This window comes from Fukomys damarensis, unplaced genomic scaffold (assembly GCF_012274545.1).
Source record: "Fukomys damarensis isolate Sample0158 unplaced genomic scaffold, DMR_v1.0_HiC HiC_scaffold_16, whole genome shotgun sequence".
NCBI lineage: Eukaryota > Metazoa > Chordata > Mammalia > Rodentia > Bathyergidae > Fukomys > Fukomys damarensis.
The window spans coordinates 71,836,408-71,851,536 of NW_022900928.1; the positions used below are offsets into that span (position 1 = coordinate 71,836,408).

Sequence of the window (15,129 nt, forward strand, 5' to 3'; positions counted from 1 at the left end):
AAAAAAAATAAAAAAAAAATAAAAAAATAAAATAATCACCACAAAAGAGAATTTAGATGCTCTTTCCATATATAAAAAAATGCAAAGAGATGAATATATTAAATTTCTTTACTGTAGTATTATTCATTTCACTATGCATATGCTTATCAAATTATCATGTTATAATATATTATATATATGCATAGAGAGACTCCTCCCTTTAAAATAAGAATTGATTATTTTATTCACATGTCTAAGCATTCATAAATATTATGCAAATTTTGCAATGGTAGATAAAAAGCAGAAGTCTTAAATAGAGATTTTATGTAAGCACCCCCAAATTAGCAGTCTGGTTTTGCTTAAAGAAAAATTTCTATCCCAGAGACCTTGACAGGATAAAATGATCTACAAAATGCTACTTAGTATTACTTGGGAAAAAAAAAGAGTGCTCCTTGGGCTTTGTTTTTGTGATTTAATTATTACAGCTGGGAAAATCACAATTAAGAATCACAATCTTCATTTAACTCTCAGAGGGAGTCAAAGATTGATTTATAAATGTCCTGAGCCATTCCTCACACAAAGAGGAAGGGAGCTCCAGTTCAGAACTGTTTCACCTGCAGCAGCAGGGCTGTTTCTCTTTGGAGAACAGTAGTGGAGAGGCACAGGACAGTCTGATGCCTTTAGGCATAAGGAGGGTGAGCACTGAGACTCCAGGCTTTTAAGTACTGTGACCTTTTTCTGCTTTCCCACCTCTAATCCTGAAGTGCAGATAATTAAACTGTCTGTGTGGAAGGGAAGCGGAGGAAAGAAGTACTGCTAAGATGATAGAATTTGCAGTGCTCCCAATCTTTCTGCTTTGTAGCAAGTTTCCTGTGAAGCACACACAGGTTCTGAGGCTGACTTAATGACTTTCTCACTATGCATGCTTGGGAAGCAAAGAACATCTGTGTCTATTTCCTTAATTCTGCCATGGACATAATGCTTATGGCACCCATGCTGTGTACCAGTTGACAACTCAGGGAAGCCAGAGTGTGGTGAGTAAAGATAAACAAGCATCAAGTGGAGGACTTGTTAACCACAAATTGAAGCAGAGAAAAGAAATCTCTGTACTGCCTCCTCTCGACACATTTCTCCAGTGTGCTTACACTGTGCTTCTGGCTCCCATGCACTTGCTTTCCTTGTACAAATCCAGATTCAGCTTTCTAGAAAATGAACTAAATCTTTGTGGATTCTCTGTGCTTCTGGGGCAGAGCATGGCAAACCTGGGTCCTGCCTCAAATATAACTCCACCCTCTTGTGTTTCAGATCCTGCTAGGAGAGAATGGACATTGGAAACAGTTCCGTTGTCACTGAGTTTATCCTGGTGGGTTTAACAGAATACTCGGGGACCCAGCTCCCTTTCTTCTTTCTCTTCCTGGGAATCTACGTTGTCACTGCAACAGGAAACCTGGGCTTGATCACTCTAATCAGACTGAATTCTCACCTTCACACTCCCATGTACTACTTCCTCTTCAATTTATCCTTTATTGATCTGTGTTATTCTTCTGTTATTACCCCTAAAATGTTGGTAAACTTCGTGTCAGAGATAAACACCATTTCCTATGCAGGTTGCATGACTCAACTTTTTTTCTACTGCGTTTTTGTCAGTGCAGAATGCTACATGTTGACGGTCATGGCCTATGATCGCTATGTGGCCATCTGCAAGCCCCTGCTTTACACAGCTAAGATGTCCCCTTGGGTTTGCTTTCTGCTGGCTGTGATTGTGTATATGGGAGCATTTGCTGCTGCTGGGGCCCACACAGGATGCATGCTGAGGTTGATTTTTTGTGAGGCCAACACTATCAACCACTACATGTGTGACATCTTTCCCCTGCTGGAGCTATCCTGCACCAGCACTCAGGTCAATGAGCTGGTGGTGTTCATTATCGTAGGCTTTAATGTGGGTGTGCCCAGCCTCACCATCACTGTCTCCTACACGTTCATCCTTGCTAGCATTCTTCACATCCGTTCTACTGAAGGAAGATTTAAAGCCTTTAGCACTTGTAGTTCACATATAATTGTTGTTTTTGTTTTCTTTGGGTCTGGGGCATTCATGTACCTGCATCCTTCTTCTGACTTGTCTATGGACCAGGGGAAAGTGTCCACCGTGTTCTATACAATTGTGGTACCCATGCTCAACCCACTGATCTACAGCTTCAGGAATAAGGAAGTTAGGATTGTCTTGAAGAAAAGCCTTAGTGGGAAGATATGCTCAATCTGCAAGCAGCATTAGTTACTGCAGAAGAATACAGGTTTCCCTTTAAATAGGCCCTCCTCCCACATACCAGCATAGAATTTTCTCATATGGGAAGAAATGAGGTATAACAGAAAGACCATTGGCCTTGGAATCAGAAAGCTTCAATTGAAAGCTCTGAAAAAATAAAACATCTCATTATTTAATATGGCTAGTACAAAAGTGAGTTAATACAAATTAAAGTGTGTAGGCCAGAACTGGGGCCTTATAACTGCAAAATGTATTACCTCATTTTTCCTTTCTTTCTTTCCTCCTGCCCTCTCTTACTTTTTCCACTTACATTTTAGAAATAATTTCAATACCTTTAAAAAATACATATACTAGACTTTTATAGATTAATACTTATTATATAAAGAATTTCTTCCCAAATAACTTGAATTCACTTCTGAACTTCAGGCCCATATGTTTATTGATGATATCTACATTTGAATTTTCCATAGACACCAAGCTCAATATATAAAATTAAACTTCACCACTCTGTCTTGTTTCTAAGATCGTTATCAAACACCGCTGCAAACTCCCTGTTTCCAAGATCGTTATCACACTGAAAGCGTGATCATTTACCTAGCTGCCAAAACTGCACATCGTCTTCCTTCATTACTCTTTTAATCATCACCACTCATCTTTTCCCCATCACTCAGTGCCCCAGTTGCACGGAACCCCAGAACTCTCCCTCTCGGACCATTTCTCTTAGTATTACCCGATGCGATGATTATACCTCCCGTGCGCCTGTATTCCTCTCTCCAGCAGACCTGGATTCAGCTGACAGTCAGCACTGCATCCACACCGCTCCCCTTAGCTGAGGACGCCCTCATCTCTCAGCTTCTTTGCCTTGCTCAGCTCATGCTTCAGGTATGAGATTCCCACAACCTCTGGGAAGGCTTTCAACACAGAAAGACAAGGTCAGGTGACTTTTAAAATTTTATGGGTACATTTTAGATACATATAATGATCACATTCATCAAAGGGAAATGTGTAACTATACAGGGTACATCTTGATTATTTTTTACTCCAATCACTTTCCCTCCCTTCAACCCCTGGTGTCCTCCTTATCTACAAAGCTTTCTTTCCATTTTTTTCTTCTTTTCTCATTTTTTCTGTTCTTTTTGTTCTTTTCCCCTTTTCCCCTCACTACTTCTCTTTCCTTTTCTACAATTTATCACCATTTCACATTATCTATTACACATCTTGGCCCTGACATTTTCCCTTTCTCACACCAGAGAGACAATGCAATATTTACACGTATGTGTCCAATTTATTTCACTTAAGAGTATAGTCTCAAGTTGCATCCATTTATCTATAAATATCTCAAGATTGTCCTTCTTTATGGCTGAGTAGTACTGCACTGCATTAAAAAAAAAACTTTATCTTTTTTATCCATTCTTCTGTTCATGGGCATTTAGGTTGTATCCATGATTTCCATGATTCCAAACTGTGTCATTATAAACATGAGTATGCATATATTGTTCTGGTATGATACTTTTAATTCTTTCAGGAAAATACCCAGATGGGGGACAGTTGGGTCAAATGAGACCTATAATCCCAGTTTTCTGAGGAATTCTAACAATGATTTCCACAGTGATTGTACCAGCCTGCATTTCCACCAACAGTGGAGAAGGATTCCTTTTTTGTCACAATGCCACGCCCCCAGCATTTGTTGTTGATTGATTTCTAGATATTAGCCATTCTTTCTGGAGTGAGATGAAATCTGTGTTATTTTAACTTGCATCTCTGGAAAGACCAGAGCTGATGAACATTTTTTTCATATTTTTATTTGATGTTTATACTTCTTTGTCTGAGAAGTGTCTATTCATTTCAGATACCAATTTTTTAATTGGGTCTTTAAATTTGAGGGGTCTGATTTTTTTCAATTCTTTGTATGTGATTTGGATTTTGTTCAAAAACTCAGTTCCACCTATTCTCTCTTCCCGCAGATTGAATGTTTGTTTTAATATTGAGATTTTTCATCCATTTTTATTTTAATTTAATGAATGGTGAGAGACGTGTCTACTTTTAGTCTACCAAATCTGGAAATCCAATTTTTCCAAAACCACTTATTAAAGAGGCTATCTTTCTTCCAGTAAACATATTTGCCTCCTTTGTCAAAGATAAGGTGGCTAGTGTGTTTCTTCCCACATCTTCTAGTCTGTCCCACTGATCCTCAGGTTCATTAATTTTACCCTGCTGTTTTTATTACTGTACCTCCATAATATAATTTCAAGTCAGGGATTGTGGTGCTGTCCACCTTGCCTTTGTTACTCATAGCTGTTTTTGATATTATAGGTTTCTTCTGGTTCCAAATGAATTTTAGAAATGTTTTCTCTAATTCTGTGAGATATATTAATGGTATTTTGATTGGGATTGCATTAAATCTGTATAACAATTTTGTACGGCCATTTCACTGTGGTTCTTCCTACCACAGAAGAAGTGATACCTTCCATTTTCTGATATCCTCTCTGATCATCTCTTTCAGAATACTGTAATTTTCAATGTAAAGGTCTTTACTTCCTTTGTTATGTTAATTCTTAAGTATTTCATTTTCTATGCTATTATGAAAGGTGTTGTTTCCCTAATTTTTTTCTCAGTGAATTTATTATTTGTGTACAAGAACACTATTGATTTTTGAGTATTAACTTTGTATTCAGCTATGCTGGCAAACAAACTGTAGCAAATCATCAAGAAGATTACACAGCATGACCAAGTAAGATTCATCCTAGGGATGCAAGGATGGCTCACCATATGCAAATCAATACCATATTATATCAATATGCACCATATGCATATTAATACTATATGCAAATCAATACCATATTAACAGAAGGAAAGACAAAAAACATATGATCGTCTCAATAGACTCAGAAAAAGCATTTGACAAAGTCTAACATCCATTCATGATGAAAACCCTATAAAAAAATCTTTATCTTAATCTGATAAAAGCCATCCATGACACTCCAACATCAAACATCATACTAAATGTACAAAAACTGAAAACCATCATTCAGGAACAAGACAAGAATGTCAACTATCACCACTGCTCTTCAATATACTTCTAGAAACATCAGCCAGAGTCTTTAGACAAGAGAAAGAAAACGAATAAAGATAGGAGGGTGTGAAGGGAGGGCAGGGACAGGGGGAAAAAAATGAGAACCAAGACCTGTCACATAAAGGTACAAGATACCAATAATGAATGTAACTGTATGGTATGCCTAAAATGTATCAATAAAATCAACAAAAAGAAATTTAAAAAATTAAAATGGAACTAGTAAAAAAAAGATGGGAAAGGAAAAAGTTTAATTATCAGTATTTTCAGATGACATGATTTTCCACATATAATACCCCATAATCTTTACCAAAAGATTTCTAGATTTAATAATAAAATTCAGATGACTTTTGGATACATTCTTAGGGCATTTTGTGCTTACACAGTAGGATACATCACCCATTGCATCAAAATTCCTTCCTTCTTAAATGTGTCCCCCACTTGCCTATGGGTGGAAGGTATTTTTTTCCTATTTTATTTATCTTACTCCTAGCATGGTATCAAGTCACTGGTAAGACAAACGCTTAATAAATATTATAATTATACCGTAATCCAATCTTATTTGCTCAACTACAAGAAAATTATAAGAAATTCATTTCAAGAAATGAGCTATATAAAGCAGCAATATATAATTTAACTTTCAAAAACAATGAAAGAATCATTTGAGAATTTCTGGAATGTGTAGGAGATTCCCTTAGTTTTCTTTTTCTGGTTTTGTTTGAAGACAGTTTGTTCATTGAACACTCCTACTTCCTCCACAGTTGTATTTTATTTACCTTTCCTTTCTTAGGCCACTCCCATTCACTTACTTTCCTCTTTATTTGCCCAGAGAAAGTATGGAGAAGTTTACAGAATACAGTATAAAATAAAAGCTTCAATAATGTAATTTTCACATTCCTTTGTAATGGCTTGATTTTCTGTTTTTCCTATTAGAATTTTGAGGGCAAGCATCATGTATACCTTATTTACTATTATACCAGTAGGGTTAAGAAAGATTTGGTACATATTAGAGGTACAATTAATATGTGTGACATTTTATTTATTGATTTATTCATTCATTCATCTGTCCATTCCTTAACTTGTTGCTGGGGGTTGAACCAAGGACTTCTTGAATACTAAGTAGAGTATTGCACCTATATTTATGCCTATTGTTATAACTTTAATTTTTTACTTGAGGAGATATGAAGGGGAGATGATAATTTAAAATTTGTTAGCACTTTTTGTCATGGGATGATTTTTTGTAATGTACTTTTATGAGGGTTTACTATTCACTCTTAAAACGTAATGGAAAATAAGCTTTATTTATTTTTGTCTGAGATATTGTATATTTTTTGGAATCAAGGGAGGAAGGTGTGAGTTGGGTAGACTTCTACAAACCAAGCAGAGTTCATAATCTTGGAGTCTGCCTTTGGAGTACCTGCGCTTTAAGTTCAGCTTTAAGTTCACATAATATGCCAATTATGTGAATAATAAAAGTTACTTAACATCTTTGGACACTAGTTTCCTTATTCCTAAAATAAAAATCATAATACTACTTACTTCAAGAGAATTTGTGGACATTTCTCTCCATTTACTTGGGGCTCAAGCTACAATAAGTGAGTTTTGATCTGAATTTGGACTATAGCAGTGTCATTCCTGTTATTGACCTACAGATTGAGATCTTGCAAAATAGGTTGAGTTGGGTTGCTCCTTGAAATATTTAAGAGAAAACCTTTCTCCCCTTATTTCCATCTAAAATCTACTCAACAGAATGAGCTGTGAGCAGGGCTCAGCTGTCTGTGATTTTAAAATATTTTTATTTAAAAAAATATTATAAGATTGGTATTTGAATGACTGGTGAGGTAGGCATTTGTATTTCCATCATTATGTGATCTTTACAACTATTGTTTTTATATTCACTGTCAGATGGGTGATTTAAAAATTTCTTTATCAACAATTTTCTCATTCAAAGATGTAATTAAAAATAAAAGAAGACCCAAACAGCACAGGTAACAAACTTCAGTACTAAATGTATATAGAATTCTGGCTCATTTTATCTAAAAGCAAAAAAATTCAATCAAATGTAGAGTATCATGGGACCAAGGATTTAGCTCAGTGGCACTACACCTGCCTAGCAAGCACAAGGTCCTGAGTTCAATTCCTGGTACCCCCGCAAAAAAAACCCAAAAAAACATGAAGTATCTTAAAAGCTTGTCCATGTACTATGCCAAAAAAATTTTAAATATATTTCAGGGCCAATATTATAGAGTTCATTCTCTATCAATAATTAAATTATATTAAAGGCAGTTACAAATTTAAATACTTTATTCTATATTTCAACAAATAAAATAATAGGAATATTTATAAATAAACTATGGCTCATGGATAAAAAAGAGTTGATATTTTTCATATAATAGCTGAGATTTAAGAGAAGATCTTAGATAGAAATAAGAGCCTTAACTGCTTATATTACAAAAGTAGAAATATTTAAAATATTCCAATTAGAAAAATAGTAAAAATGAGAAGAGAAATGCATAAATGAAAATGATATTAAAGCAGAAATTATTAATGTAGACAAATACATAACTATAGATATCCTAGAAATTAACAGTTAAGCAAATGGTATGCCTAAGTTCACGGTGTAAATCCAAAAAACAAGCATGAAATAGAAACATTTATGGAAAAATAAAATTTACAATAAAACACAAAATACTTTAAGGCTTCCTTTAAATGCCACCCATTCAATAAATCAAATACGTGTTTGAAAATCTTTTTCCAAATAAATCAGACACAGACAACATGATAGGGTGATTCTGACAGCGGGCAAAAGATGACCATGCCTTCTTTAAACATATTTCCAGGGACAAAAGAAAAGTGGAATACTGTGTTCCTTACTTGCTGAGAGCAGCATATTTCTTTTGCACATATGAAGAAGTTTCTTTTCAATTTTTTTATTCTTGCCTTTTTCTTTTTGCTTTATAAATAACATTTGTACATACATATAAAGTACAATGTAGAATTTTGATTCATATATTCTTGGGAAGTGATCAAGTCATTGTAATTATTGTATCACCTTAAACTTTTATGATTTATTCAAATTTCTATCATAAATTAAGATGAGTAATGCAATGTTGTTAATTATATTAATCCCACCATTTCATAGAATACCAGAATTTAGTGCTTCCATCAAACAATAACATTACACCAACATTTCTTGAAAATAAAGCCAGACAAGTAAAAATTCAGAAAATCACACATAATTGTAGATGGGAACAATGGTTAATGTATTAGCAAACTAAATACACTAAAAATAAAACTAATCTAAATTAGTTTTATTTCTCAAATACAAAAGGTTTAATGGAATATGCAAAAGTGTTATTTAATAAAGTGTTTGAAAAATAATTCTACTAATATTATATACTCATTTATCATAATAAATTGAATATCTAGAAATACAATAAAACATTAAATTTTTCCCCTTTTGGTGGTACTGAGGATTCAATGAAGGGCCTTTGCACTGAGCACATCCCCTACCTACCACTTTTTATTTTCTAAATTTTGAAACAGGGTCTCACTAAATCAATACATTGCTCTGGCTATACTTGAACTCAAACTTGCTCTTGAATTCCTCAGACTATCAGAGTGCCATTATTAAAGACTTGCTGGACTAGGCCAACCTAAAAAGATTCTAAATTGATTTATGATAGCTACCAAAATCCTAAATAGACTATTTGTTTTAATATGTACAAGATACATCCTTCAAAATCAGGAACAAGATAAATAAGTCCACTGTCACTGCTCCTACTTAGAATTGTCCTGGAGGTACCAGGCTGCTGCTGATGGTGATGATGATGGTGGTGATGATGATGATAATGATGTGATGATAATAACTTTGCTGAATGCCACATGTCACATTAAGTCATATACCCATCAGAATTTTATACGTGGTAAATACTATTACTATTACTAAATGTTACTAAAAAAGTGTGCCACAGAGAATTTAATCCCATGTCCATGGGACCAGGTATTTGTGCCCCTCTCCATTCATGTGTTGAAATCCTGTCCCCCACTAGACTGGTATTGAAAAATGAGGTCTTTGGGAAGTGAATGAATAATGAGGGTGGGCTCCCATGTCTAGGATTAGTGTGCTTATAAAATGTAGAGGTGAGTTTGCTTTCTCTCTCTGCTCTCTTTCAGGTGAAGATACAACTTGAGGAGGGCTCTGTGAAAATCAGGAGGCAATCAGACAGCAGAGTCTGCAGAGGCCTTAATCATGGAATTTCCAGTCTGCAAAATATTGACTGACCCATTTGCGTTGTAAATTTAAAAGTTTTTCCATTTTATAGAAAAACCACATCTTTTTTATCCAGTCTCCAGTTGATGGGCAGTTGGGCTGTTTCCAAGTTTTAGCTATTACAAACTGTGCCGCTATAAACATGGGTGCACATGTGTCACTGTAGTATAATTTTTTAATCTTTTGGAAACATACCCAGCCAAGATAGTTGAGTCAAATGGGAGTTCTAATTTTAGTTCTTTGAGGTATCTACATATTGATTTGTACAGTAAATGCCGAAGTTTCTCTGGTGTAAAAAACTAAAAGTGTAAATAAGATCTAAATTGTATAACTGACAATGTGAAATAGGAGGAAAAGTTCTAAGGGTGTAGGAGAAGTGGGAAGGGTAGGGGAAAAGAAATAAGGGAAAAGAAAAATATGAAAAAAGGAAAAAATAGAAACAAAGACTTAGTAAATAGGGGAGGGGAGGGGGTGAAGCGAGGGCAGTGGTATGGGGAAAAATGAGAGCCAAGATTTTTCCTGTAAAGGTACAAGATCCCAATGACATATGTAACTGTACTGTATACTTAAAAATTACCAATAAATTGAATGAAAAAAAGTGAAAAAAATAAAAGTTGCTCCTCTCTGGTATTTTTTTATATAAATAAATGATATAATTACTGCTTTTGGTACTTCTTTTTAGTTCTTAGGATAAATGGTAGTTTTGCTTTTTAGTAATAAATACATAAAACAGCACAAATATTTTTTTCTGTCAAAGTGGCAATGAAACAGAAAAATAACAGATTGGCTAAAATGTTAGATGCTTCATATTTTTTTGTTTGTTTGTTTGTTTGAGACAGGGTCTCACTATGCAGTTGAGACTGACCGGAACTCACTTTGTAGCTCAGGCTGGTCTCGAACTCACAGCAATCCTCTTTCTTCAGCCTCCCGAGTGCTGGGTTTACAGGCATGCGCCACCATGCCTGGCTGATGCTTCATATTTTTGAGCATCAGTGGTAGGAATGAATCATATAACTTACTCAGATGACAGTCGTATTACAAAAAAAAAAATCTAAGTGTGCTCATTTCCTTGACATAGCATTAAGAATTCATTCTAAGTCAGAGATGTAGTCAAATATTTCTTATGGAGATAACTTGTTAGAATGCCATTCTAAATTTTCTTAGAATTTGCAAAGTGGAATGTATTCTGAGAGCACATTTATAATGATATCTACTGACCCAAAGAACAAAACACAATTGTATGCTTATGAAATTCAATGTTAATTAAAACTGCATATTTTTGTTTATTAATAAACAGTTTCAAACTTGCTGACATAGGATTTCTGTTTTAAGAAGACTCTCACTCTATGTCTCTTCAGATTTTCATAGATGTGAGATTAAAATAAATTACACACCACTGCATATCAAATTAAAGGGGAAAAGACATTTTTATTTAATATTTAATTTATAGCTAAAAAGTATGTACCTCTCTTTTTCTTTCATTTTTTTGAACTTTTTGAATGCAATGGTAAAATAAATAAGGTATAATTAATTTGCAGGCAAGTAGATTGGTTTCCGTTTCCTCTTATTTCTTAAATTTTGTTACAATTTAGTGTAAAGTTGGAAGTATAGAAAGGTACCATGATGTTGGCTTGGGATATGGTCTGTCATTTTAAAAATTTAACAGAATAAATTAAAATACATTGGTTTTCATTTTAATATTTTTAAGTTGAAAATAAAAAAACATTGCTAAAAGTAGGCGCTTGTTTAAATAGCACGGTAGAAGCGTTGAATTATAAACTGTGTGGATTTTAGATTTATGTTTTATAAAATTTTATGAATATATATATATTTCATTTTAGGTGATAAAAGGTAGTTGCAAGCATTAGATAAAATTGATTTCAATATTAAAGTATGTATTATGTGTGTTACTGTGTGTACATGCATGTATTCATAATACACACATATGTCTGTGGTATGATTACAAAATATAGTTTGCATTTAAACTTTTAAAAATGTAGTAAACGATACATTGCCACTAATTCCCTCAAAATACTCATTCTTGTTTAAGTATCATCATCCTTGCCACTCTCTGAAGCAGTTCTTGAATTCCTCTTTGGTGAATATCTTTAGTTGCCCTATTGTGACTGACTTGATGCCCTGAATCATTTCAAATGTTTACCTTTCTTATTTGTTTTGACTTTGAGACAAGTCAGAAGTTGCACTATGCCTGATCTAGTGAATAAGGAAGATGGGGATACACTAAGGTTTTTATTTGAAAAAAGTTGCCATAAATTGTTGATCAAAAAAGAAGTGATCAAAAGATACGGTGAGTAGTTAAATTACAAATTTGACTACAGTAGAAGACATATTGCCATTAACCCTCCTGAAAATACTCAAAAGTATTCTCCCGTGCTTTGGAAAGGAAAGCCTGTAGAGAAGAATCAAGGAAATGAGAGGGGAGAATCGCCTGAGTCACAATTCTTGGGGGCAGTAGAAATCAGATCCAGGAGACTGGTTACCCTTGACTGTGAGGATGAAATCTTCTGGACTATTTTAAGTATTTCCAATATTTTTTTTTTACTCCATGAAATAAGAAGTTGACACCTGCTAGTAGTGATATGAGAGATTGGGTGGAGAACTTCATGACTTGGGGGATGGTTTGAAATAACCTATAGTAGGTGCTAAATCTGATAAGAAGTTTAAAAGCAAAGTCTAGCTGAGATCAGAACATTTGTGGGTAGGCACAGAGTCAGAATTCCCAGCAGGTGGTGAATAACTGGAAAACTTAGAAGTGTGATCTGATTTCCTTATGTCCTGTGAAAATAGCAGAAGGATGCGGAACATTGGAATTGATAGCACCTTGGAAAGGGTCTTTTAGAGGAACTAGAGAGGAATGGAGGGGAAAGCTGGGGCCTACAACCAGGACAATGTCTCTATGCAACTTACTTCCTATTCAGATTCCAAAACTCAGTAAAAATTAATTTTAGACCTTTTTCATGGTGTGATGTGCAGTTTTCTTATATTACATATTGTCCTAATATGATATTACATACTTGTGTGATACTGGAAGGGAGTGAATATTTCCTAATTGTAGTTTCTAGTTAATAAATAGTATTATATTAAACCTATTTTACTCAACTACATCAAGGAAAAGCAAAATTTAAAGTTAAGACTTCATTTGAATATGAATTTGAATTGCTTTTCTTCTTTCCTGTCTCTCTGTCTCTTTATCTACCTGTATTTGTCTCTGATCCCCCCCACCCAACATATACACTCCTCTTTGAATTTTTCTAGCAATGCACTCCAGGCAGTGATGTCTCCATGAGTCTTCTATTTGTCAGAAATAATATTGTTAAATAATTTTTAATAAAAATAAAAATCTAATTTTATACAAGCAATGAACCATAAAATAAAATGCATAACTAGTACACATTTCTAATCATTTTATATTTAAACATTATGTTCTAAGATCTGAACTGAGTTAAAACCATAGTAGACATTAATATATAATAAATGATTTACAACATATAATACACATTTTCCCTGATGTTGTAATCATGTTGTAAGTAGTATTTCTGTGGTATTGTGTACCAGTACTTTAGTTCAGAGCATCATTAGCTGTTGAGGTATGCTCATTCTAAATTAGAATTCAAATCTCATTTTCTAGTCAATAAGAATATAAAACTGGAAAAATGAGAATATAAAACTGGAAAACCTTCAAAATCAGGGAGGGGAGGAAGAAAATTATTTTACATAATGAAAAAAAGTACTGAATGTTTTAAATCCACTGTCCAATTGAACCCGTACTAGCTGAGTGGACTTAACAACTCATTTCATTCTGAGTTATATAATTAGTATGATTAATAGCATTAGTTCTGTGGCATGGCAGCTATGTTTCTCAATAAAAATATTAAGTCATCATTCACTTTCTCTTATGATCTAAGTAACTGTCTTTTCCTATTTTTGTCATATAATACACTGGCTCTATAGATTGAGGGACAGACCCTGAAATCTGGTTCATAATGAGAGTGCTCCAGGATGAAGCCTCCTGAGAACAGGAAGAGTTATCCTGCTTGGCTTTTATCCCATATTAGTAGAGGTCCCTTTTAGAGAAAAAAAATCAGTAAGAAAAACTAAGGATGGAGGAAGAATTCAAGAAAAGTAATTTCAGAAATCATACATGTATACAATGTGTACTCAAATAAATATAATTATTATATCCATCGTGTCAAACAAATCATTTATTTGTGGAGAGAACATTCTAAATTATTTCTTCCAGCCATTTTGAAAATTTTACATAAAATAAATCTAAAACAAACTGATCAAAAGTGGTTTCTCATTAGAAAGAAGAAAAATAGAGTAGTTCTCCCACTCATTTCATTTGAACATTAGAATTAGCAATTGTGTAACCGTTCATTCCTTTGAGGAAAAGATTCCCTTTGGAAATTAAGATGAAAAGTGAATTATCCCTGAATGTTGTCTCATTTAGAGATGAACCCTCAAAAATTCCCTAAGGAAATCAAAACTTTTAATAAGTCCATGAGGTGTTCATCTCCTTCAGGACACAAAGAAGGCTTATCTTGTGGGATTCATTTTGTTTTCCTCTTGAGGAATTTTGACTCCATCCTGTACAGTAGGGTTGGGAATAAGCATTGAGATTCATTAGAACAACTGCACCTTTGTAGAATTTCTGAACCAAAGTCACACAATTAAATATTTTGTTAGAGAATATAACAATCTTTCTCACCCATCTCTTCATCATGCTTTTAAAAATTGATTTATTGGCACATATTATGACACATAATGGTCATATTTATCATTTGAAAATTGTATCTCTATATAATATAACTTGATTCTTCTTTTCTCAATCTCCTCCCCTCCCTTCAATACCTCTTCGTAACATGGTTGTTCATATATTGTGTGGTATGATGCTTTTAATTCTTTTGGAGAGATAAAATAAAGGGAGACAGCTAGGTCAAATGGAACCTTTAGTTTTAGCTTTTTGGAGAATCTCTGTACCAATTTCCACAGTGATTCCACCAGTCTACACTCTCAAGAGAGTGGTTCCTTTTTCCCCAGAGCCTTGCCAACATTTGTTATTGGTTGATTTATTAATAATGGCCATTCTGTCTAGAGTGAGATGGATTCTGTGTTGTTTTATTTCTCAAATAATCAATGATATTGAACATATTTTCATATATTTATTTGCTGTTTGTACTTCTTCATCTGAGAAATGTCTTTGCATTTCACATCCCTCGTACAAGCCTTAGGCTCAACTTGCTCTTCTTTTTCCTTGAGGTTTAACATTGTTAATTTGATTTCACTCTGTTTTTCTGATGTGGGAATTCACCACTATAAATTCCCTCAAAGGACTGCCTTCATCAAGTCCCATAAATTCTGTTGTATTGACATTATTATTTAATTGTAGAAACTGTCAGATTTCTTCTTTAACTTCATCTGTGACCCATTGATTGAGTGATATTCAATTGCTATGTTAATTTAGTTTGTGTGATTTCTTTCTTTCTTTCTTTTTTCTTTTTTTTTTTTTTTTTTTTTTTTTGT

At 33.9% G+C, this 15,129-nt stretch overlaps 1 protein-coding gene across 1 annotated transcript in view; it reads left to right on the plus strand.

The window, feature by feature from the left end:
* Positions 1 to 2,251, plus strand: part of LOC104854713 (olfactory receptor 8B8) — a 9,944-nt gene extending 7,693 nt beyond the window's left edge. Inside the window, exon 2 of the mRNA XM_010613294.2 lies at positions 1,295 to 2,251. Coding sequence (XP_010611596.2) covers positions 1,295 to 2,251 — 957 coding nt within the window. The remainder of the gene's footprint in view (positions 1 to 1,294) is intronic.
* The last annotated feature ends 12,878 nt before the right edge of the window (positions 2,252 to 15,129 follow it).